General features: G+C 36.2%; 1 protein-coding gene across 1 annotated transcript; it reads right to left on the bottom strand.

The window, feature by feature from the left end:
- Positions 1 to 5,022: 5,022 nt before the first annotated feature.
- Positions 5,023 to 7,696, bottom strand: LOC124841327 (uncharacterized). The gene is made up of 7 exons (XM_047317578.2): positions 7,106 to 7,696; positions 6,745 to 6,816; positions 6,477 to 6,544; positions 6,200 to 6,356; positions 5,741 to 5,821; positions 5,548 to 5,637; positions 5,023 to 5,396 (listed from the first exon to the last, which is right to left on the bottom strand). The coding sequence occupies exons 1-7, from the start codon at positions 7,376 to 7,378 to the stop codon at positions 5,286 to 5,288; spliced, it is 852 nt and encodes a 283-aa protein (XP_047173534.2). The 5' UTR covers positions 7,379 to 7,696; the 3' UTR covers positions 5,023 to 5,285.
- Between the last annotated feature and the right edge of the window lie 18,796 nt (positions 7,697 to 26,492).

Here is a 26,492-nt window from a genome sequence, read left to right as displayed (position 1 = left end):
TGAAATTATCGGCGATGATTGTATAATGTGGTATACGTGAGCAAATAATGTCACAAATGTTCCAAAAGCGTGATTGACTCGAGAGAGGATGGGGAATAACCTTGGATTCATTTAAAGCTATTTTGTTTTACAAGTTAATAATTGGAGTATTTCCTTTGTTGTTTTAGTACTCGAAATAATGTAATTGGATAAGGTTTTCTTTAAGTACGTTTCTGCACTATGATAAATTTTGAATTTTATCGATTTTTAATAACCTGTGACATCTCAGAAATCGGGGTGTTACAAGGGAAGCTAAAGTTAATTTATATTTTAGTTATTTAATATGAAAGAATATTTGGTAGTTTATAAAACTGATGCATGTTGATAATTGTGTTAAAATGGTTGTTATTGAGTTTGGAGTGTTTTTGAAATGGTGGTTATTCGTTGAATGATGTTAATATGTTTTGTTGATTTTGTTTAGAACTGATTCTGGTTATGAATGTTGTTGTTGAATTGTTAGTAGTATCAAGTGAGTTGTTATGTTAAGAAGAGATAGTTTGGTTTTAGTTGCAAGTCTTTATTTTTAATAAAAAGAGAGGTTTTAATATGTGTTTCCTGTAAAACTGGTTGGATGAAGAAAAAAAATAAAGGTTTTGGGACTGTTTTTAAGTCATTTAAGACTTGTTCAAGTGGTAAAATTAGTAAAATCTAGTGTGGAGTTCAATAGTGGACTCGTGAGTGGGTATTTGCATGTTTTTGTCCGTGGTGAATTTCTAAAGCAGTGGTTTTAGAGAGAAACCTGAAGTTTAGGGTTGGTGTCTAGGGCATTTAAGACTTGTATAGCCTTTTTGTTCAACTAAATCTGAAGTAAAATGTTTAGAATATGATATATGAGTTTTAGTTGTAGATTGATTGGTTAAACCTTGATTCCTTACCAAAACATCAAATTGGTATCTAATTTAAGTTATAGACATGTATTTGAATCATTCTCATTGTCTAGGATGCTATTTTGATCATTTGGATAGATATTGGGGTCAAACAAAGCTAGTTTTAGAGTTGTTGATTTTCTGGTATAGGGTTGAGTGCCACCATTCCAGTGGTGTTAGGGTTCAGTTTCAGGGGTGCAATATCGGTTTGTGTTCTTTGTTTTCTTATTCTTATTGGCTTTTGAGTTGTATTTGGTACTTTGATAACTTAGTTGGGTTGTTTTCTGGTTCTTTTTGTGGATGTTCAGTGGAATCATGTATTTGGTATGCAATGAGGCTATGTATATGATTAAGTATGGTGCAAACATATGGGAAACGTGTATGACGATATTTAAATGAAATGAAAAGTGTGGATTTAAGTATGATGTGAGAAAGGAATTCCAAGGAGGAATATACCAAGTTGGTTATGTTGTGTAATGTATTGAAGTAGAGACTCCTGGATTGGGAAATGATCCTAACACTCTCAATAACCCTATCTCATGTAGCGATGGGTGATTATGTCGTGGAGAGTAGTAGGAGGTCCTAGTCTATGGTCACTGGTTTTGACCATAGATGTTTGACGGATTAACCTTGGTGTATGACATTATAAGTGGTGGTTGAGGATGTGGTTATTATTATTTCTGAGCAGGTTGCTCCACCATACACAGGTGTCTGACATCAATGCATCTATCCAGATAGTAAAGTTTCAGAGTTGAGGGGATTCATTTATGTGTTGCTTTATTTTAATATGGATATTATGAATATGTTTGTTATTGTTTTAAAAAGGCATGTATATTTTTTGGTACCTTAGCTTACCCTTGTTTTTTGTGTTGTTTGTATTTGTGTATGTTTCTCTTTTGCGATGATTATATTAAATGATGTGAGATTAGGGAGAATGTCTCTTTAGTCTTTCCAGCGGGAGGTTGAGAGTGAAGCAACACCATAGATAGATTTTTGTTCTCCATGTATAAAATATTCTTCATCGAAAATTTGTAGTTCATGGTAAGTTATCATCTATGTAATAGTTTATTTTAGTGGTTTTGATATTATAAACAATATGTCCACACTTTTATATGATAGAAAATAATATAACTAAATAATAAATATAACTTTATTATAATAAAAAATAATTATCCAAACATAAAAATAAAACTGCAGTGAAATATGTAAAAGGATTATTATGAATAATTTCTTATAGATTATATAATCTAAAAATTTTATAAGATACAGATAAAAAAAGGTAAAAAGGATAAAAGTGAGTAAAAATATCATAAAAATCAATTTCCCTTATTAATATTTATAGATTAGATATTAAAGATAAATAAATAGTAATTTTATTGGCATGTTATTGTTGCTAACATTCCAGTATTATAAAAAGTAGAAAATATACGACTTTTTTTTTCTTTTATTTCTTTTTCATTTCATTTTCTCCGGATAGGTTGTTAACACCACAGGCTTTAGATATTTTCTTTTGAGATGATGTGATTCTTTGACTATATAACTCAATTTTTTTATACTAAAGTGGTGGTGGTCATGTTTGTGTGTTTGATACGTGGAAACCTCAATCTCGTTAACTTTTCTTACATTGTGACATAATTAACATTTATGTTTTGTTATTAAGTTAATTGCAGTTCTTGTATTCTTGGATGGGTGACTTCTATCTAATTTTCTACTGTCATTCTATGTTATGCTTTTGTTGTTTGGTAAAGGAAGATACAAAGGGGACTTTCATTTTCATCTTATACTTTTTCTTATGCCAATGAGATAAACACCGGGAAAAACTACTTTCTTCATTTGCATTCTTAAACAGATCAAATGGATTTGTGACAAAAGGACAGGGATAGTGGCTGTGTTCATTTAGTGAAGACCTATTTAATGATTCTAATTCCATGAGAGGAAAACCGAACTTGATAGACACTATGAAAGAATAGGATGAACAACCACGTGTTACTGAATACTCGTAATTTAATTATATAAACCCAACTTGATAACACGGCCAATAAAAAAAGAAAGACCATAACAAAATAGTTAAAGAAAGTTATATTAAGGCTTAATAGTACTTATGGTCCCAATTTTTGTTAGCTTTATTTGAAATGGTCATAATTTTTTGGTTTAATAGGTTCGGAGGTCCCTATATTTGCGGGTTCGTTTCACTTGGGTCCTCCAATTTTAGAAGTGATCAATTAGGTCCCTAATTTAACAAAATTGAGTAAATAATACCCTTTCCGTTAAATGCAAGGGAATCTGAATGCAAATTAAAAATTGCAGAAATTGCCACGTATTAAGCTCAAACTCTGCCACCTGCAAATAAAATGATGCCTTAGCATGCCACTTGTTTAATTTGCATTCAGATTCCCTTGCATTTAACGGAAAGGGTATTATTGACTCAATTTTGTTAAATTAGGGACCTAATTGATCACTTCTAAAATTGGAGGACCCAAGTGAAACGAACCCGCAAATATAGGGACCTCTGAACCTATTAAACCTAATTTTTTTTATGTTTAATGTAGTATCGTAATTTGTGTTTAATTTAGTCCTTTTTACATGGCAGTGGCTAACGTGGCTAGAATCAGAGTTGACTAAGGATGGTCACGCCAATGAGGGCTTGACATGTGACAACCCCTTTCTTCACCCAAAAATTAGGGTTTCAGATTTGAATCGGCAGATTGGAAAAAACCTTGGTTGATTGCCGTCACGCGAGAATAGGGTTTCTCCTTCACGACGGATATGGTGAACTTTGTGATAGTTGGTTTGCTTCTACATTTTTATCCTACATGTGAATGAAGAAGGCACGGTGGAGAAGCTTGTGGAGAGGCGCTGGTGCGATTTGGGTTTGCACTAGTGATTTGGATTTTGCTCGCGAGAGGTTGATGATGATGTTGATGGCTCTTTAGCGTTGCGGTGCGAATCGCGCTTATGGTTTGAAAGAGATTTTTGGTTCTGTGGGTTTTGATCTTCTATGTTTTAGGTTGGTGGTGGTTGGTGGTGGCTGGTGGAGAATGAAGAAGCTTCACGATGTTGCTCAAAAGCGCGAGGAACTCGTGATTCGGTTTCGCGATGCTTGTGTCGGAACGTTTGGAACAGCGACGCGACCATCTGGTTAGGGTTTCGAAATGTCTGATGATGGAGGTGCGAAGATGGTGGATGACCGTGAGCGTGACGACGGTGGTTAGGGTGGGTGGCTAGGGTTTCTATGTAGGGGGAATTAGGGTTTCTAGAGGTAGGAGATGATGATGACGTGTTAAGGATGATGTGTCACTGATTGCACAGCTGGACATTTGGCCGTTAAGAATTTAAACGTCGTTTTGCAAAAAGGACTAAATTGAACACAAATTATTGAACATAAAAAAAAATTAAGACCATTTTGAACAAAACTGACAAAAATTGGGACCATAAGTAATATTAAGCCTTATATTAAAAAAAGATGAAAAAGAGAAAAGAGATAAACAGTAGTTAAGACATGTTTGGACAGGTTCTAAATTTACAGTTTTTGACTTTCAAATAAAAAAAAAAAGTACTTTTAGACTGATTTTGACGCAACCTAGATTTAAATAATTAATTGAGCTAGTTAATTTCAATACAATAAGCGTTTACTCGTCCACTACCTTCATACATTATTTCATTTTGCAGGAAGCGATTACCCTAAAATGATTAGTGTACTCTTTCAAATTACGATTAGATTGAAATTACGAAGAATAATGATTATTCTGAAGGTAAATTGACACTCATTTTTATTACCCTTCAAGATAAAGCTAAGAAAATGTTTGATTATAACTAAAAAGTCACTCATTAATGATGAATTTGCTGGTTGGTTTCGAGAGGCTTCCTCTGTAGGATACATGTAGTCTGCACTAATGCATGCTGTGTTGCATTCAATAGAAAGGACTTCTAACGATGGAAATAGCTAACAATGCAACAATGCCAAAAAGCCAACAAGTACCAATGAACAATGAGAAATTACAGTGATCTAATGCAAAATTCGGTCTGCTTCCATCGTTTACTTTGATTGCTTCAGTTACGATAATCACGAAGCAGAAACACAAGGCAAAAAAACAGCACGGGCACAACATTATCGATATGGAGTGAGACGGAAAATTTACTAGTAGTAACATCGCTACAACTTTCAAAGACTTGAACTCCAATATATAACAAATTGAGATGTTCTTTTCGAATGTTATGCTTCCAAAAATATTAAGCACCATCTCAAAGTTGTTCAAGTCAGAGTGAATAGATACATTAGAGCTGAGAAAATCATGAGTAAAAATGCATGGCATAACAACAAAGCCTTCTTTCCATGGTACACACGCCAGTGATACAAATACTTCCTTCAAACTACACTTGTTACTGGTGTGTGTTCATTGTTGGTGCTTGTGCTATGGCAAACTGCAGACCCCTACGTTGTTCAGATTGTAGAACAAAAGCAACTTGGGTTGCTGCTAGTGCTGCAGCCTCCTGTTTCACCATAACATGAAAACAATGAGACTTTTCTAGAATATAACAACTAATTCATCTGCATGCGATACAGTTTCTCAGCAACATGACCAAGAGATATGAGCAAAATAGAAGCCCAAAAGCATGAGTCAGAACTGGGACTGAAACTTACTTGTCTTTGTCGCCTGCGTTGCAAAATACTGATTGCCCAGGCCATGATATAGCAAGGTAAAAGAAAACCAGCAGCTCGAAGCAAGAAAAGCTGCAGAAAATGGTCATTTAATAAATTAGCGTGGGCAACATATTTAATGCAATACAAATTACTTTATGAACCACTAAATCCAAAATGAACTAAAGTTACTCACAGAGAAAAAAGTAGATGGATCATCTTCAGCATCAGCATCCGTGACAGAAAGTGCATGCCTCAAAAGTAAAAGGGCCATTAACTGAATCAAATAGAATGGATTGGATTAAACTTATGTCCAAGTATTAGCATACTATTGGCATGGTCAATAATGAATATAAACCCTAAAGATCATAGCAAAGCAATTGTAACTGATTTCCTTAATCTTCCAAACAGATTATACCAAAATTTTATACCACTTGCATAGTCAATGTGCATCAAGAACCCAAAGATCATAGCAAGTACAATGGATTTCCTTAAAATTCCAAAAAAATATGCCTAAAGGTTGATACTTCTTCGGCTCAATTATCTACCGTCAAGTGTCAAACAACTTCGCCTCCAGAAGATGTATTTCGGGTGGACATACATATGACTTCACAAATAATTCGTCAAAAAGGATGTCAAGATTTATGTATCTTACAATTAGAGCAACTGAACGACAAAATGCAGCTCCATTGGCGTTTGAAGCAGCATATCCATCATATTCAGCTTCCAAGAATTGACGTTCTGCCTCGGCAATTGCCAAGAGTCGGGGGTCACGCAAATCCAATGGCATGCCAGAGATTGTCCAGCCTCCACTGCAAAAATCATCATAATTAACAAGTGAGAAAAGATGTGGGAACACAAATGGTTCGTTTATGCAAACAAAAAAACTAACAAACTTAGAGACTTCTAAAGCAGAGAAACTTTAATCTTACCCTATATCAATGGTAGTTTCTTCAGGTTGAAGACGAGGTGGCGGGGCAGTATAACCAGGTTCATACGACTGAGAATTACACGAACAAAACATACACACACAGAGCATTTGGTTAAATCCAGAGAGAGCATAGCACAAAACTATTCTTCATTAAAGATTACAAGTTAAAATAACGCATGACCATTATCATTATATAACATCCATTATAAGAGAAAAAAAAAACAAAACAATTCCCCTGTATGAGAAAATCACATGTGAAAGAAACATACCTTGTGACAAATCTCACAAATTATATCACCTTTCTCATTACACCAATGCTGGACGCACTTTCTATGAGCATACTGCGGGAAAAAATCCCAGCCGTTATCAAATCATCGCGAGAAAGACAGAAACGAAAGCATATATAACATAAAAGAAACCAATGATGCCACACAAACAACATGGTTCCCCATTATTCTTCGCGTGCACAGAACCTATCACTTGCCAAACAGATTCACAATACATATTGCCACCAAGAAAATTGTTCCGATCTCTCAATAAGAAAAAGACCCAATTGGATCATCATAGCTTCATAGTCATAAAAAGACATTAATTTTAAATTTTTAACAATTAATCGGAATGTGTGTTTACCTTAAGACTACCGCTGCAGGAGCAAGGAGTTTCTAAATTGTTGACGCTATCCTCCTCTTGGCAAATGCGACACTCCGCCAAGGGCAACAGCAGCGCGTTCTCGTCGAAGCTGTCGTCCTCGGCCGCCGAAGCGGAGCCGGAGGGTCCCGCCGCAGCTTCATCCACGGGGGTTGAGGGCTCGGGAGCGGGCTGGACCGGGTGCTGGGCCAGCGGCTCCACCACTGGCACGGGCCGCACCAGGCGGTCCACGAACAGCACCAGATGATCGCTCATTGATCTTTTTTTTATTTTTTTAATCAAAATAAAAAGAAAAATCAAAACAAAAAAAAGGAGAGAAAGGGGAAGCGGAACGGGTTTGAGAAAAACCCCGGGATCGCGAAGTGAATCGGCGGATCCCGAGTAAATGAGGGTATCTGAGACTCGCCGGAGAAAAAGGAGAATTTGTAAGAAAGAGAGAGAGAGGGTTGAGCGAGAAAGGGGGAAGAGAGAGAGAGTGTGTGCGTGTGTTAAATGGCGTTGGCCGAATATACAGGGAAGGGGGCGTTGCTCATGCTCTTAGCTTTCTCTCTTGTCATTTTTTAATATTCCCAAGTTTGGAACATGGAAAAAGACATTATGGTCTTTTTGAAAAACATATCAGGATATAGTATAGTCCTTGGCGTCTTCTGTTGCCGCGTATACGACCCGTTCTATCTGGGTCGGGTTCGGGACCCACCACACGGGTCATCTTCTGACATTTTCAACCTTCTCCTCTTCAACCTCTTAAAAAATGTGATGTCTATGTAAATTAATAATTTTAATTATAATTTAATATATCTAAATTAATTTCATCCTATGAATAAATTATTTTTTAAAACAATTTATTGAAAAACTGATTCTGGTCCTACTTTTATGTTTAGTTGAAGACAGCTAAACAAACATTTTTCTTTCCTTTCTTTTTCTTACCATTTTATTCTTCGTTGTCTGCATATTGGATTCGGCATTTTGTTTTTGGAAATTTTATTTTATGATTTTTATCTCTTGGTTTAGAATTATGCGTTGAAAGTCACTGAATAGCCGTTACCACGGTCGGATAATTTTGTTGTCTGCAACAAATCATTCTTTTAAAAATTAACACAACACTATTTAATCGTTTTTTTACATAATAAATTGCAAATAATATTTTAATATATTTTTAATCTCAAAAACAATCAATTAATAGTTAATATTAATATTCAAATTATGCAAGCATTAGAAAAATAATTATTATTTTTTGTAAATAAAATTATATTACAAATTTTTATTTTGATTCAGCACTTACAATAACTTTTGTTCTTCCATTTACTAGAGCAATTTTACATAATCCAACATTTTTCTTCCGCTGACTCTAATATTTATATACTGGTTAAAAGTAGTCGCATGCTTCTCTTACTTTCTTTTCTTATAAACTAGTCTAATGAACCCATGTGACGCCTTTTTTTTAATAATTATTTTCATTTTGTATATAAAAATAATATATTATGAGATACAATGAAATTAAATTGTATTGTTGTAATTGTTATGACTAAAGTATTGTACCATATGTTTATTTTCTTCCAATTAACTTTATTTAGGTTGAGCTCTTTAAATCAAATTTTTTTTCTTCGATTATAAGTCGACCTTTTATAAGTCAAGCTTCCTAGATCGATCTTTTTAATCGAGTTCTTCTAAATTTTACTCTATATGTCAAGCTTCTCCAAGCCGACTTCCTCTTAGTAGAGCTTTCATAGGTTGACCTTCTTCAGGCCAAGCTCCTTCAAGACGACCACTTCCAGATTGACTTCCTACAAGTCTAGCTTTAAAAGTTTGAACTCCTCCAAACTGACCTCTTCCAAGCTGACTTCCTCCAAGCCAACCACCTTCAGGTCGAACTCTTCTAAGTCAACTCCTAAAGGTCAAGCTTTTATAGGACAACTCCTTCAAGCTAAGATATCCAAGACGACTTCCTTCAACCCAAGCTTATACAGTTTAAACTCATACAAACCGAGCTCCTACAACCTAACTAGCTCGGTCATCCCACTATTCACTCTAGATCGGTCATCCATCAGCCAGTCAACACGACCGTTAAACCAATCCGGTCAGCTAGTCCATTTAGTTTATCTAGGCCACCTAGGTCAGGTCAGCTAGCTCATCCATCCGACAAAAGTTTCCTAACCTAGCAAAAATGATCATCCCATCAGCCCATCAACATGGCCATCAACCCAACCCAACCATCCTTACCAACCAATCCATCCAGTCTATCCCAAACACCCAGGTCAGATCACATAGTTGGTCTATCTTGATCATTCACCTAGTCAATCGGGCAAGCTCAACCAACTCAGCCAACCTGGCCACCCATCAGCACGGCCATCAAGCTAACCTAGTTATCCTGGTCCACCAATCTATCCAGTCTATCTCAGACACCTATCCAAGAAAGGCAAATTAGTCCATCTTAGCCATTCATCTAGGTCATCCATCCACTTCATCTCGGTCAACCTAGACAACCCCGCCAGCTTAGGCAACCTGACCATCCTGCCAACCAGTCAACACGGCCATCCTGGCCAGCCAATTTGTCTCGAACACCCAAGCAAGATCGGTCAGTCAATTCATCCAAACCATCTTGTAAGCCCGTTCTTATCGGCCAATCTCGCCAACATGACCAACCTGACCTACACAGCCATTATGCAAGATTGTCCATCATGTCATCCCATCTACATACCATCAAGCCAGCCTGCCTAGGCAGTCCCTCCAGTCTGTCCCTAGCATCCACGTCAGTTCGCCTAGCTGATTCATCCAAGTCATCCTATCAACCGATCACCCCACCCATCCCAATCATTTTGGCAAGCTCGACCCACTTCACCACACGCCAGAGCGCCATCCCATTAGCCCATCAGCACAACCATCAAGCTAGTCTGACCAGTCAGTTCATCCAGTTTATTGTCGGGCTCTATAGGGAGAGGATTGTTGCTGAGTTAAGATGAGAGGAGAATTGTCAAATTAGTAAACTAGAAACCTATTAAATAAGTGAATATTTAAGAGCACAAAATTGAAGTGTCGCGTTCATATTTTTTAAAAGTAGTTGTCAAATCAGTACAGATGCAGATAACCATAATAGCCATGGTTTGAAACAATTGCCAATTAAGTACAATGGGTGTTTTGGAACAAGTTGACCTCCTTCAGGCTGAGTTCTCTTGGCCGACCTCCTCTAGTGAGCTTTTCAAGCTGACTTTCTCCAAGAAGAGTTGTCCAGGTCGAGGTCCTATAAGTGGAACTCCTCCAGATCGACCTTCTCCTGATTGACTTCCTTTGGGCCAAGCTGTCCAAGTCGAGGTCCTACAGGTTGAGCTTTAACATTTCGACCTTCTCTAGGTCGAGCTCAACAGGCATACTTCCTCCAAGTCGAGCTCCTACTGGTCGACCTCTTACATGTCAACCTTCTCCAGGTCGAGCTCTCCAACCTGACTTCTTCCAAGGAAAGTTCATACAGGGCGAGCTCCTACAATTCAAGCTCTTCTGTGCTGAACTCTTGCAGGCTGACCTCCTCCAAGTTAAGCTATTCAAGTTGAGGTCTTACAGGCCTAGCTCTAATAGGCTGACCTCCTCTAGTCGAGCTCTCCAACCCGACTTCTTCGAAGGCAAGTTCGTATAGGTCGAGCTACTATAATTCAACTTCTTATGGGCCGACCTCGTGCAGGTTGACCTCTTTCAAGTCAAGTTGTTCAGGTTGACGTCTCACAAGCCTAACTCTAACAGGTCGACCTCCTTCAAGTCGAGTTCTTTAGGCCTACTTCCTCCTAATTGAGCTTGTACAAGCTGAGCTCCTTTAATACGAGGTCCTTCAGGCTGACCTCCTCCAAGAAAGGCCAAGATCTCCAAGTTAACTTCCTTCAAGTTGAGTTGTCCAAGCTGAGGTCCTATAGGCCGACCTTCTTTAGGTTGAGCTGTCCAAGCCGAGCTCCAACAGAGTTCCTCCAAGCCAAACTTCTTTCGTCTGAGCTCCTCCAAGTTGACCTTCTCCGGGCCAAGCTCCTACAATCATGCTCATATATTCCGAGCTCTTGTAGGTCAAATTCCAACATTACTATCAAATTAGAGTTGTGTTTTAATTTTTTAAATGCAGTAAACTGTCAAATAAGTACAAATGAAAGTAACAAAAAAAGACATGAATTGAAACAGGAGTCAATCATGTACCGTGGATATTTTGAAAATTTTCCTAGAGTTTTGTTTTCTCAAATATATATATATAGTTGAAGTATCGGGAAAAACACTCAAATATCGAATTATATGCGCATCCCTGTCCAATCAATAAAGAAAGATTAGGTTCGTGCTTTAGCCTTTATTTTATTTGATTTGAAATAAAAACGAAGAAATCTCATTGTCGCGGGTAAGCCCATGTACCATCTGTATACTGGAAAGACGAAATGATAGGAAAAGAGTAATAAAACATGGTCAGGTCATTTGGATCGTTTTATCGAGCAACAAATAGGTGGACGACCTTTCTTGCTGGCCATCATAACATTTTAATAATATAATAAATTATAATTAGTAAATAATACATAATAGAATTTGTTAACTTATTTATAATATTTTAATTATTTTTATGTGAATTTATATTAACTTACACTTTTATTAATGTTTTATTAAACAATTAGGTGTGTAGTGTCATTTATGTCATTAACTTAAGCTTATGAAAAACAATATCATATTTTCAATTTGAAATCTTTTTAGTTATACACTAATAATTTACTAATTAGTAACTCAACGAGTAACTAGTGACAAAAAATTGTTAGGGACATTCAAGCTAAATATCTAGTTATGAAATCAAATTGCGTGTCTTAATATCTCTTCATTTATACTAATATATTGGTCCATTGTCTCAAGGAACAACTAACGAAAAAGAGTCTCGTGAAGATGTAAAAGATACTACAATTTGTTGTATATTGTGTCAAAGGACTCAGAAAAAACTTGAGCAATTTGTATGAACGACAACGATTCTCATTTTACAACCATAAGATCAAATAGAAGTAATGAGTTGGGTGTACCAACGATTGATATCCCTTGTTTTTTATTTATAAATATCTTTATAAGTAATTTTATGAAAACCTTATACAAAACTTACAATTTGAGAAGTTGTTAGGCACATCTGCACTTCGTGTTAGTATGTTTAATTGTTCTAACTCTAAGATGTCTTCTAGATTGTTTCTTGAAGAAGATTATGAGTTAGAGAAGTAATTTTGGAGGATAGTTCCTTAGCAAAGATGAGGGATTAAAAAATTCATAGTAAATATTAAAAATATATCTTTAATGAATACATGAAAATAATGATATTTTAACTATTTATTTTATGTATCATTATTAATCAACCAGATACTATATCCTTCCATTAGTGAGTTTTATTTGAATATTTGTTTTTTAAGGAAAGAAGATAATGATAAAATATAATCAATAGTAAAAAAATATTAATCATTGAAAAATTATATAGAATTTGATTTTATATATTTGTGTTTTTATTTAAATCTACGAAATTAAAATTATTTTTAAAAGATTAGTTTTTTAAAATTTAAATTTTAATACAATTCATTTAATTGTTTTTATAAAAAAACGAATTTAGCTACGTTGTTATTATAAGATTTTATATTTTAAAATAAATTTATTTCAAATAAAAGAAATAAAAATGAAAGAAATTTATGGACAGCCGTGAGCATAAAAATATTGACAAATATCCTTTTCCACGAATAGTAACATGTAATGGATCGGATTATTTTAGACGGTAAAGCATTTTCCACTCTGTCCACGACCAGCATTAGTTGCTGGATCATAAGCATCCGCGTTGTCTTGAAAAAACATAAAAAGATAAACAAATCATCCTAAAGACATATCCTATATATATATATATATATATAATGGTAACATAGGTTACTTAAAAGAGGTTTAAGATTTAAAAGTTTAAGGTTTTGAATTTAAGATTTAAAATGTAGAGAGAGATTTATTTTGGGTTTGAATTTTGTTTGTGAAGATATTGAACTTTCGCTAAGTGCCACCAAAAAAGAGGTTGTGTTCTCTTCAATTTTTCCACGAAGTTGGAGACTCGTGGGAGTATTAGGTCCACGGATGGGATGAGAACTTGTGAAAGAAGAAGAGTCTTTGACTAAGAGGAAGAAGATCAATAAAGAACTAACACATTATAATAATAGAATTAGTTATGATACAAACTACTTTAATGACAAAATAGGTTTTCTTTATAATAGTAACAATTAATTTCGCATAAGTTACATTTTTAATTGAGAATAAATTACGAAACATAGTCACTTATTAATAAATATTGTATTAATTACAATTAAAAAATTAACTTTTAACTCTAATTCAATTCTTCAAAATCGATTTATAAGATAAAGTTTACGTCCACTTATATATTATAAATTTATCTTATCTTTAATTGTTGTAAAACTTTCAATCCATAAACTTGGCTAGGATAAGTTTAACGCGTGACTCTCATGTCAATGTTAAGAAGTAAACTTTAAAGTTAACTCAATCCTATAAAATCGACTTAGAATGTGAGGTTTGCACCTAATTATATTAGTGTTGTCAAAACGGATAACTTGGCTTGACCCACCACGGGTTGGTTACTTAGTGAGTCAATCAAACCCAGCTCATTTATCAACGAGTCAAAAAAAATTGAACCCGACCCATCACGGGCTGGTGAGTTAAACAGGTTGACTCATTGACTCACTGAATTACAAGTTTTTTTTTTCAAATTAAAAAAATTACAAAGTTTTTGAAATTCAAATCTAAGTAAATTTCACTCTAAAATGATGTTAAACTCCAAACACAATTCAAAATAAAAAAAGTACCATACAATCCAAATGTAATACAAAAGCAAGCACAAAAAGTGAATAAATTAGTTTATAATATTTATCATTTTTGTGTCACTTATCCATTTATAAGACTGGAGTCTTGAATGGGTAAATCTATAATATTTTGCTTTTTTGAAACATCTTTTTCTTTATCTCATCTATAATACAATAAAAAAAGTGTTAACTAATAATATTGAAACACATAGTAATAAATAATTAAATTAAATTAGGTGGGTTGGTGAGCCAACTTGGCTCACCACGGTTTTAACCCAGGTGAGCCGGGTTTTAAGAGGGTCGAGTTGAAAATTGGTGTATATAAAAAAAAAAAGGCTTAAACCCTTACTTGGTCCACATGTTAAGAAGTGAATTTCTGTTTAGTACCCGGTTTTAAAAGTGCATGGATTGTGTTTCTATATTATTAAAATTGTATCAATTCAGTCATATCCGTTTAACAGTGTTAAAATTGATAACGTTGAAGTTACTGTGGGTGTGACCTGTGTAAGAAATGTAGACGGGCATTTAGTTGACTTAGAATCATCTAACGTGGCAACCAACGAAGGTCGTAATCACCCACATGTGTCTTGTCCTTCCACTCTTAGGCGGCACTCCCCCTCTCCGTGGAGAGATCCGATGAAGATATGATAGTTTCATCGCCAAAGGGAATATTCACGGCGGTGTTCAAGAGCGTGAGGGAGAACTCGTACTGCTTCGACGTTCTCGTATGTGGAGAAGCACAGTGGTGTGGATGGCCAACCGCGACGTTTAGGTGAACGGGAAACGCTCCTCGCTCTCCCTCCTCAAGAACGACAACCTCGTGTTGTCTGACGCCGGACAGAGCAGTGCTAAGCCACCACCATTTCAATCTCTCTGAAACCGAAAAGGAAAACAAAAAAGAAAAAGAAAAAAGGGAACCCCAATCTAGGAGTGAAGGACATAGTGAAACAGGGGAAGAAATGAAAAAAAGGGTTTCCCCATTTAAAATCCCTAATGATTTTATTTCATCTGTTCAAAAATGGGAGTATAGATATCCATCCACATTCACCTTGCGAAACTGAATTTGTCCATCAGACATCTCATGAGGCTTCAACGCCTCAAACTTTGGCTTCTGATGCTACAGTCTCAATTTCCATGGTAGAAGTTGTCTGATTCGACACCATTTTGTACTTGTTCAAAAAGCAACCCAAAATAAGTTGATTTAAAACATACAACAAGGCAAACAATTGTCTATTTCTCCACTTCTAGTTATGAGCAGCATAATTATCAATCACAAATAGTTCCTCAATAGTTGTTTCCACTCATCACCGCCGTAGGGGGTGAAAGCCACGTCCTTGTAGCCCTAGAGAAAGATTCTCCCGACGGTGGTTTTTGGCCGGTTAATGAAAACGAGGTCGTGGGTTTTGAATATTTCTCCAGCCACATCAGCAGATGAAACGATGAACGTGGGGACCTGCCCTAACTGTAGCAAGATGAGAGAGCCATGCTTGTGAGAGAAGGCTTGCAAGGAACGGTGCGGCAACACCCCAAGCTGATGAAGATTTCCGATGAAGGGTATTTAATTTTCCCAATTTAAAAACAAGTAATGTATTCTTTTGGCTGCCACGTCAACTAATGTAGTTCAACTCATTGCCACGATGATATTTCTTACACACCTCACATCCACAATCAATTCAACGTTTTCAATTTTAACGTCGTTAAAGAAATAGGACTGAAGTCATACAATTTTCATAACATGGGGACCCAATGTCTTCATTTTTAAAACCGAGTACTAAACAGAAATTCACCTCTTAACATGGGGACCAAGTAAGGGTTTAAGCCTAAACAAACTACATCTTTTTCAAACCAACCTGGTCTGAACTTGTGGTGGACAGGATTGGCCGGCGGGTTTTAACCCATTTTAACAACACTAATTTATATAGTATAAATTAGTCTTATCTCTCATCAATGTAAGACTTCTAATAATTACCATTACTTTTAAAATTAATCTAATCTACTATTATGTTTGGCGTTTTATGCTATAATGAAATGAAATGGGTAAGTTTGTAAAAGTTAAAATATAGCATATTGATTAACACATATAATTTATATGAATTAGTGTTGATAGGGGGAGCTATGTGAAAGCTAAACCCATATATATCCCACATGTGTTTTTGATGATGACAACAACATAAATGTTTTAATAGTTTCTTGCACACATTAAGCAAAATTGTTGTTTATATATTTGATTGTGCTTGAACTATATGTTATGCATATTCATCATGTTTATATTTGTGATATGTGATTATATCTGTGATATGAATATTCATTGATTAAGATTGATAAAACTTTATGCACATTGTATATTTGTATGAATTAATCGATTACAGTATTTATGTAATCTATTAGATTCATCAGATATCAACATTTGTTTAACAATGGCAAACTGTTAGTTTTGACCGATTACATTATATGGATAATCGATTAAAACTCGTGCATTTACATATACTTGATTGCTGATTGCATTGATGAGTTTTGGATTGAAAAAGTTTTCAAATTTGTTTAAGTGTTGTACTTAATTGATTACACTCTTTTCTTAATCGGTTAAAATGTTCATTAATTGAAAATTGTTTTCTTGATAAGTCAGACTACCTTAACAGTCATATTTTTAAATGCTATGATTTGCATTAATTGCTTAATCAATTACATGCTATGCTTAATTTGTTAAATGCGTTAAATGTAATTTTGTTACAATGGTGTTAATTGCTTAACCAATTACATTAATAATGTAATTGATTAATTTGCGCCAGAGTTTCTATTTCTATAAATTGACGCATAGTTCTCTACATTAAACAACTTTTGAATAAAATCTTTCATATATGATAAAGTTTGTTGAGTTCTTAAATTGCAGGAGCGTCTACTCTCCAAGAATCAAGAAGCATTTAATTTGGATAGAAATCAAAGCAAGGATTCTTGAAGAGTTTTTCAGTGTAATCGATTACTTTGATCCTGATGTCCTCTATTTCTCAAATCTTTGGAGAAGGAGCTTCCACAAATAGATCCCCTTTGTTTGCGGGAGAAAACTATCCTTTCTAGAAAATTAGGATGAGAATTTTCTTGGAATCAGTAGATAAAGGTGTTTGGGATGCAATGATAAATGGACCTTATGAGCTTACAAAGGTTGTTGGTGGCAAGAGTATATCAAAGAACTTTTCAGAGTGGAACCTTGAAGAAAGAAAAAGGGTACATTATGATGTTAAAGCTAAAAATATTATTTCATCTGCTCTAACAATTGATGAGTTTTTCAGGATATCTACAGTGACAAGTGCAAAGGAGATGTGTGATGTTCTTGAAGTCACTCATGAAGGGACTGATGAAGTCAAAAGGGCCAAGAAGAACGCTCTTGTCCAAGAATACGAGATGTTCCGTATGAAGCCTGGAGACAACAAATTTGATGTTCAGAAGAGGTTCACACACATTATTAATCACCTTGTGGCTCTCAGCAAGACATTTGACAAGGAGGAAGTTAACATCAATATTTTGAAAAGCCTGAATAGAAGCTGGTAACCAAAGGTGACTGCCATTTATGATTCTAGAGATTTGACCACTATGAACATGGCAACATTGTTTCGTAAGCTTAGGGAACATGAGTTGGAATTGGGAAGATTGAGGGAAGAAGAAGAAACTGAACAGAAGCATTCAATTGTCGTCACGATTTCTAGCAAGAACACTTCAAGAAAGCATGATTTAACTTGGTTAGGAGATTTAAGAATAGACATGATTAAACACAATAGAATTTGATTGAGAATGTACTTTGGTTGAATTTATTGTGAATAATTTAGAAAGGTTTTGCATTTGATTGATAATTTACTTTGGTTAAATGCATGATCGCCATCAAATTAATTAAGAATGTACTTTGGTTAAATAATAATCAAGTGAGTAATCGATGATGAATCTATCTTGGAAAAGCAGTGGAATTAGCCTATTTCATCATAATTATTTCTAAGTTTCTTATTTGTTCTTTAAACATTCTCCAAACATTACTTTTATTATTGCATTGCATTCATTGGGAGACGACTCAGGGTTACTTTAACCCTATCTACTTTCTTGAATACTACTTGGCAATACTGAAGTTGCCTTGAAAAGTAGTATTAATTTGATAGCTTCAATGGTAGCGTATCAAATTTGGCGTCGTTGCTGGGGAATACGGTTAGTATTTTGAATATTTTTATTCTTATTCTTATTTTTATTTTTTTATTTTTTTTATTTTTTTTTCTTTATTTGTTTTTTTTTTTATTTAACGCATATACATTTAATTTAGTTTGAGTTATTTTGTAGCCTTTAGTTATTATTGTTTTAGCAAAAATCTTTATTCTTGTTTTAATCAAGAATTTCTTTTGAGAAATACTTGAGACTAGTTTGAATATACTCTGGCTAGGAAAGACTTGGTACTTAAGTTGTCCATTGTGACGCACCTCTCTTTCCTGGGAGTGAACCCAAACAAAGTCTCTCTTATCTCTTATTTGAAATCTTTATCTAAAAGCAAGAACAAAAGAAAAGAAAAAAAAAAGAGAAGTCAAGAACAAAGAAGCAACTTCAAGCAGACTACATAGTGCATGACCAGAGCTAACCTGGGAGAATTTTATCAAATTAACCCGGAAGTTAAAAGGAATTTGCGTAAGCTGTGAAGAAGTTTGAAATTTGGGTGTTTTACTGAGGGAACACTTCCTACATCTGAAGCCATACCACCTTCATTATCTCCAGTCACAAACATATCATTCAATCCTTTACCTGATCCTAACCCAAATAATATGGCACAAAGAACCATCAGATAGTTAGCCACCTCCCACAATACAGTTATCCAAAGTAACATTGAATACCCTAATGAGGAGTGGGAGTTGAGACCTGACCTGTTAAATGCCTTACCAAAGTTCAATGGGTTATCAAGGGAGAATCCACACAAGCACTTGAGACAATTTCACATGTTGTGTGAAAATATTAGATCTCCCAGGATCACAATAGAGAGCCTTAAAATGAGAGCTTTTCCTCTTACTCTTTAAGGAGCAACTCAAGATTGGTGGTATTATCTCTCTACAAGGATTACAAATTGGGAAAATATTGAAAGACTCTTTCTTGAAAAGTATTTTCCTGCATCCAGATTATCTGCTATTCGTAGAGAAATCCAAGACATAAGATAGAGAGATAGAGAGAATCTAAGTGAATATTGGGAAAGATTCAAGAAACTATGTGCTTCATGCCCTCAACTCTAAATGGAAGATTTTATTCTAAGCTTTTATGAAGGCTTAAGTCCTACTGATAGGTCATGGGCAGATGCTGCAAGCGGAGGATCTTTCTTAGACAGGTCACTAGAAGATGGTATAGATCTAATAGAATGGAAGGCAATAGACAATCAACAGTATGGAACAAGAGAAAATTCAGTGACTTTGTTGAAGGGAGTGCATGAAATTGAAAATGGTGCAGTTGATGGGAAGAAGATAGATGAAAGATTAAATAAGCTAGAAAGCAAACTCGATCATATTGCAAGCTTGTTTAAAACCTCAAGTCCACAAATTGCTAAGAAACGTGGAATATGCATTTCAACTGACCATTATACTGATGAATGTCCTAGCTTGGTGGAAACCACTATGGAAAACCCATCTCAAGCTTTTGTTACAAACATGTTTGGAGGAAATAGACCATACCAGAATTATCATGATTCATCCTCCAATAGGTATCAGTAGAACATACAACCTTATGTTCCACCTCAACAAAGGCAGCAACCTCAACTTGAAATGTCACTACAAGATTTCATGAAAACAATACTTGAGCAAAATTCAGAAATCAAGAAATCAATTGTAGAGTTGACTCAGAGGGTAGAAAAATTAGAGACTAAGGAGTCAAATAAATTGCCTGCACAAATAGTGATCAACCCGCAAAATGTAAGTGCTATTACTTTAAGAACGGGTAAGCAAGTGGAAGGCCCTGAAGGAGCCCAAGAGGATGAAGATAAAGAGAAAGAAGAAGCACAAATTGAAGACAATGGAGGATCAAGTGAGCCATCACCTGAGACTACCACTGATAAATCCAAGTTAGTATCCTCTAACTCTTCTAAAAATTCTTCTTCATCTTATTCTCCACATCCTCTATATCCAAATCGATTGAAGTCGAGAAACAAAAAATGGAAGAATTAGACCAAGAGATCTTAAATACTTTCAAAAAGGTGGAGATCAATATTCCCTTGCTAGATGTCGTTAAGAAAATCCCTAAATACACCAAGTTTTTGAAAGAAATTTGAACAAATAGAAGGCGTTTTAGGGATAATGAGGTTGTCAATTTGGGAAGAAATGTGTCAAGCTTGATTCAGAAGCATATTGAAATATCGCGAAAATGCAAGGATCCAGGTATGTTTTCTATTCCATGTGTTATTGGAAATTCAAAGTTTGACAATGCCATGCTAGATTTAGGGGCTCCCATAAATGTAATGCCTTTATCAGTGTTTACTTCTCTATCTTTGGGACCTCTTAAGACTACTGGTGTGGTCATTCAACTAGTCAACCGTAGCACAGTTAACCCTGGGTGTGCTTGAGGATGTCCTTGTCCGAGTAGACAAGTTAATTTTTCCTGCAGATTTCTATATCTTAGACATGAAGGATGATGAAGGAATCAGTCCAACAACTATTATCTTGGGAAAACCTTTCATGATGACAGCACGAACCAAGATAGATGTGCATGCAGGATCATTGACAATGGAGATAGGAAACGAGAAGGTGTGGTTCAATGTGTTGGAAGCTAGGAAGCACCCGATTAAAGATCATTCTTTGTTTTGTATTGACTTATCAAGTGATGTTGTAAACAATTTTTCTTTTTCAAATATGTCGTGGCTAATTTTGGATGAAAAGGAATCTGTAAAACATGTGATATTGAGGACGCGGTATTAAGAGATGATACCTCTGTGGCGTCCAAGTGCGATGTTGAGGTGGCTGAGATTACCTTAGGCAGTAAAATTTTGCCATCTGTGGTGCAGCCACCCATTTTGGAGTTGAAACCTTTACCATCCCATTTGAAATATGCTTATCTTGAGAGGGATGGGAAACTCCCTGTTATTATATTTGCATTGCTTACTGATGAGCAGGAAAAACAACTATTACAGGTTATTAGAGACCACAAGAAAGCAATAGGCTAGACTTTAGCAGATATTCCTCGTATTAGCCCTTCTTTTTGCATGCATAAAATACTTTTGGAGGAGGATGCTAAACCAGTGAGACAACCTCAAGGAAGACTGAATCCTCAACTGATGGGGGTTGTAAAGAAAAAGGACACCAAGTTGCTACAAACAGGTCTTATATATTCAAATTCTGACAGCACTTCGGTGGGCCTTATACATGTGGTTCCCAAGAAATATGGAATCACAATGGTTAAGAACGAGAAGGCCAAGTTGACTCCTATTCAAGACAAAAGTGGGTCACATAATTTAGTAGCTGACCATCTTAGTAGGATTGAAAAGGGAAAAGATAACATTCCTATCCAAGATGACTTTTTCAATGAAGTCCTACTAGCATTCCTTCCACCATGAAGGAGGTAAGTTCCCTCATACTTTTTCTTTGCATTTTATATATAAGGCATACATTGAGGACAATGCATAGTTTAAGTGTGGGGGTGTGGGGAAACAATTAATTTTGTTCCCCATTTTTTTTTTTAATAAATATTTGCATTGGATTTGAGAGTTTGAATCAGTAACTGGAATGATCATGAATTCAAGAAAAAAAAATGAGTCATGTTGATATGAGTGGATTGCTTTTATGATTTGCTGATTGAGTTGACTTGAGAATTTCTTGATTAAATCTTTTGTGAAAGAAATTTGAACCATGTGAGTTTTAGGCTTAATGTTAAGGATGGACCACCATGTACCATACCTATTTTTCTTGTGTGATTTGTCCATGTTTTGTTGATACTCTAATATTTAGCTTGATTCTATGTTGTGCAATTGAGGTGAATATGCATGATTTGATATGATTGAGACATTTCTTGTTTTAGCTACTTGGCTAAATAAACTTGTCCTAACATTAATCCATTGGAACCCCTTTGAGCCTTAAACCTATTTTTCTTGTTTCCAGTTATTGTCAAATGAGAAAAGAAGAAAAATCATATGTTACTTACCTTAGGAAAGAAGAAGGAGTAATGGATTATGTTAGAAGTAAAGTGAGGAATAAGTGTGTGGGTGAGTACCTCACCCACAAAATAATAAAAAGGGCAAAAAGGAAGATGAAAAGTTGGAGTTTTGAAAAAAAAAAGGAGAAAGAAAAATAAAATCTTCCTTAAAAGAGCAAGAAATAGATTTGTTTTTGAAATCAAGTGTCATTACTCTTTCTATATCAATTTCAAAAGCTCAGAAATTCCAAGAAAATTTCCTACCTTTGCCTTGGCCTCAATAGAACCTTTAAAAAGCCCTCATGATCAATAATTGCATGTTTTCTGAAGTATGTGATGATAGAGTCTTGCTAAATACCAAGGGCGCCTACTTACATGGGTATTTTGAGTGTAAACACAAGCCGAAAACACTTGAGAGAATTGGAGAGAAATAGATACATGTTGACTTGAGTGTTATCTTTCATATTTGATTTTCTTGGGAATTCAAAAAGGTCAACTTATATGTGAAGAATAGAGTGATTTCATTTTCATGTCCATGACAAAGTAATGTCTAGATAATTGATCTATGTCTGGTGTTGTTCATTCTCTTCATCCAAATGCAAAGATGGAATAAAATGACCCAAAACAAAGTTTTGAAATTAATCAATTTTGCCCAGGAGTGCAAAAGGATAAGTGTGGGGGCACCAAATTTGATATGTTGTCGTTGAAGCTATCAAATTAATACTACTTTTCAAAGCAACTTCAGTATTGCCAAGTAGTATTCAAGAAAGTAGGTAGGGTTAAAGTAACCCTGAGTCGTCTCCCAATGAATACGGAATTGCCTTTCAATATTTCAATCTTATGAATGCAATGCAATGCTCAAGAATAAAAGTAATGTTTGGAGAATGTTTAAAGAAAAAAATAAGAAACTTAAAAACAATTATGATTAACTAGGCTAATTCCACTGCGTTTCCAAGATAGATTCATCATCGATTATTCACAGATAATTGTTGAATTGATTATTATTTAAGTTTCAAATTAATTAAAGTACATTCTTAATTAATTTGAGGGCGATCATGCATTTAACCAAAATAAATTCTCAATCAAATGCAAAACCTTTCTAGATTATTCACAATGAATTCAACCAAAGTACATTCTCAATCAAATCCTATTGTGTTTAATCATGTCTATTCTTAAATCTCCTAACCAAATTAAAAGCTAATCAGTCAAAGTACATTCTCAATTGATTATAGTTGAAATTATTACTACCAATCAAAGTACATTCTCAATTGATAGTAAAAACCATTTAATCATATGAAAGTTCCTAAATTAAATCAAAGTAGATTCTCAATTAAACCTAGAAACCCTAGAACTCATATAATCAATATGCATGTAGATTCAAACACATTATGATGCAAAAGTCTTTGCTTTTAATTTGATAGAGAGATGAAAGACATAGAGAGAACAACTTAAATCAATAATCAAAATAAACAATTGCATTAACTCAATCTAACCTCAGAATCCATAATGAAATTATGGCAGAATAGCCGTAGATGCTTAGCTCTCCATGAATGGAGTTGAATACACGATGAAATAAGAGAGAGAAGTGGTGAATGAATGAATGAAGTGAAGTCCCTTTTCTCCTTTCCCTAGGTCTCTTTATATATGACTTGATTGAGCTTGAATCCTGAATAGTTTGTTGATAAGATATATTCTGTTGATATATTTTTAGATTAAATCAATTATCTTTAAAAATATCAACTGAATTATCTATCTCATTAGTGTCCTTCTTAAATTTCCAAAATTATAGAAAAGCCCCTGAGAGTTCCTCTAACTGCACTTTAATCCTAACTGAATTTTCCAAAATTGCAACAGAACCCCTTAGTTGACCAGAATCAATTCTGTGTGACCAGTTTTTCGCAGCCAATGGGAGCCCTCCACGTGCCAGCCTCCTTCTCCACCCAAAATTAGGGTTTCAGCATATTGGGGAAGGGAAATTCCTGCGCGAGACCATGAAGTCTTCTGTTTCTGGTTTTCCTGAGTGTAGGTTTGAAGATGAACGGAGCTTGGATGGCAGCGGCGTGATGGTGATGAGCGTGGTGCGCGACGGAGAGGTTGGAGGTGTGCCGCGATTCTGATGGTGGAAGATGATTTCGGCGCTCACGATTTGTTCCTAGTGAGGCAGATGGGTTTCGTGATGGCGAGAGGCTTGCGTTTGCTGGTGTAGCTGCAGGTCCGATGGCGGAGCGGCACGACGTTTTCTATGCAAGATTGATGATGGAGGTCGCGGCGTGGTTGGTCAGATCTGCGGTGTGGTTGATTTGAAGGTTTGATGGATTCGAAGTGGAAATTTGGGCGTTGGAAAGGAGCGATTCTGGTTTGGTCTGGGCTAGATGGAGAAGATGAACGTGACTCTAATGGTGCGACGATGAGCAACAGCGCGACGGCGTGAATAACTCGCGTCTGGTCTCGCGATGGTTGGTGGATGAAGGTTGAATCGCGAATAGGAAGTCGCGATTTTGGGGTTTGTGTTGTAGGGGCGAGGCACGAGAATGTGGAGGAGGATGTCACGGTGGAATTCACGATGGAGCGGAGGTGAAGGTCAGTGGCAGAGTAGCGCGGCGGTGGCTGATGGTGACGGCGCAGTTGCGGCAAGGTGGTGGCAGAGTGGTGCGGCGGCTCTCTGGTGGCTGCCATGGAGGAGGTAGCGGCGGCTAGGGTTGATGGTAAGCAGACTAGGGTTTCTGATGAAGATGATGATGTGTCAAGGGTGGTGACGTGGCATCTTCTCAATGGTTAGATGTGTAGGTATAAAATTGCCACGTGGCATAATCTGGTGATGTCTGACTAGTTAGTGGTAGGAGAGGTGTGTAAGAAAGTTTAGGGTGTAAAAGGCTTAATGTTTTGGGCTTGGTCTTCTTGGGCCTGTTTCAGAGTTGGAAGTGTATATTTGTAAAAACAATGGTACACTCAGTTCCTTTTATTGAATAAACTAATGTTTTATTTTCATAATTCTGATTTTGAGCCTTGAATTACAATTTGGACCAACAATACTGCATCAACAAACATTAGAACATTAAAGAATAATTTATGCGTTAAAACAAACTTTTTACACCCCTTTTATTTCCAAACACAATGAATCCAATCATCATAAATCCTCTTTAAATCAACCATTTAAGCACAAATATCTCATCAAAAATTTGAACTTTAAAGCATAAATGTGGCATAAATATGCACTCATCATTCACATAAGCAAACTATTATGCGTTCTTCGAAGCAGGCTTTCCACTAAACTCCAAAACACCACTCAAATGCAACCGAGGAGATGCTGTGAGCTGACCCACAAGAACATTAAGCAATGTTGTCTTCCCTGAACCTGAAGGTCCCATTATGGCTAATAACCTTCCAGGCCTCGCTCCTCCACTCACGTTTTTGGAGGATTTATCGGAAAGGCAGCAATTGATGTTTCTCCATCTGATTGTAACTGGTGTGACCTTTCCGGTGGGAGGAGCTTCGGCATCGTCAGAATCGTTCTCCTGCGTATCGTCGTGGTCATTATCTAGTGAGAGCAGGGCCGGGAGCGGAGAAGACGTGGATGAGGAAAGAGACCGCGAGAGCGATAGCGACCTGATCGAAGCCATTGCCGCCGAAACCAACAGCCATTTGGCGCATTTTTTTCCCGCCAAAACCCACCATTAGCGTCTCTTCTCTTCCGTCTGAAGTATGCACTGTGAGACCAAGTGTGGAGTGTATTGTTCACGTGTCGCCCTTCCCTGGTCGGAAGATCACTATGCCACTGGCTTTCTGTTCGCCTCACTCTCCTGATCTTCTTTTGACCCTTTGACTTCTTCTCAAGTTCACATCATCCTCTTTCGCTTTCGTCATCCTCCAACTTTCCCGTAAGGGGTTTCGCCTCACGTTTCATGACCAGGACCTTTCCTGGTCCACCACTAGGTTTCTCCCTTTCTCACTAAATTCGTTTTTGTTTCTCGAGCAACAGTGCTTTGTCTCCACTACTGATGCCGCTGATGTGCCGGCTCCTAGTACTAGTTCTCCCGCTTCCATCATCTTCTTCTCCATTGAGAAGGGCTATCTGCCTTCACCAATGTGAAGGGTTCTCTGCCACACCCAATGTGTTTCTTCTTCCCTTTGTTTCACTGATATACAATGGCAGTCCTTCTTGTCGTCGTATCTGCCGCTTGTGCCACCAAATGCACTGGCACCTGTGGCCAAGCCTGTCTCCACCATCATTCTGTTCAGAATCTTGAGGATCGCAAACGTCCACTCATGACACCACTGAGTCAGTTCTTTTTGCCATGTGAAAGGATCATTGCACCACCAATGCCTTGTTGTAACAGCTCACTGAGAGTTGTTCTATGAGACCACCCGCTGATTTGACTCGTTCGATGTTAGGGGTTTCAGATTTGTCCCCAAGT

This window comes from Vigna umbellata, chromosome 1 (assembly GCF_029865625.1).
Source record: "Vigna umbellata cultivar VRB3 chromosome 1, Vumbellata_1.0, whole genome shotgun sequence".
Taxonomy (NCBI): Eukaryota; Viridiplantae; Streptophyta; class Magnoliopsida; order Fabales; family Fabaceae; genus Vigna; species Vigna umbellata.
Note: the sequence above shows the minus strand (reverse complement) of the source record. Positions and strands in the feature narration are given on the sequence as shown.

Coding starts and splice junctions, on each gene's coding strand:
- LOC124841327 (XM_047317578.2), bottom strand. CDS start 7,378: ATGAGCGATCATCTGGTGCTGTTCGTGGACCGCCTGGTGCGGCCCGTG. Junction 6,817..7,105: donor CCTGCAGCGGTAGTCTTAAG/GTAAACACACAT, acceptor TTTTTCCCGCAG/TATGCTCATAGAAAGTGCGT. Junction 5,822..6,199: donor GTCGTTCAGTTGCTCTAATT/GTAAGATACATA, acceptor TATTTGATTCAG/TTAATGGCCCTTTTACTTTT.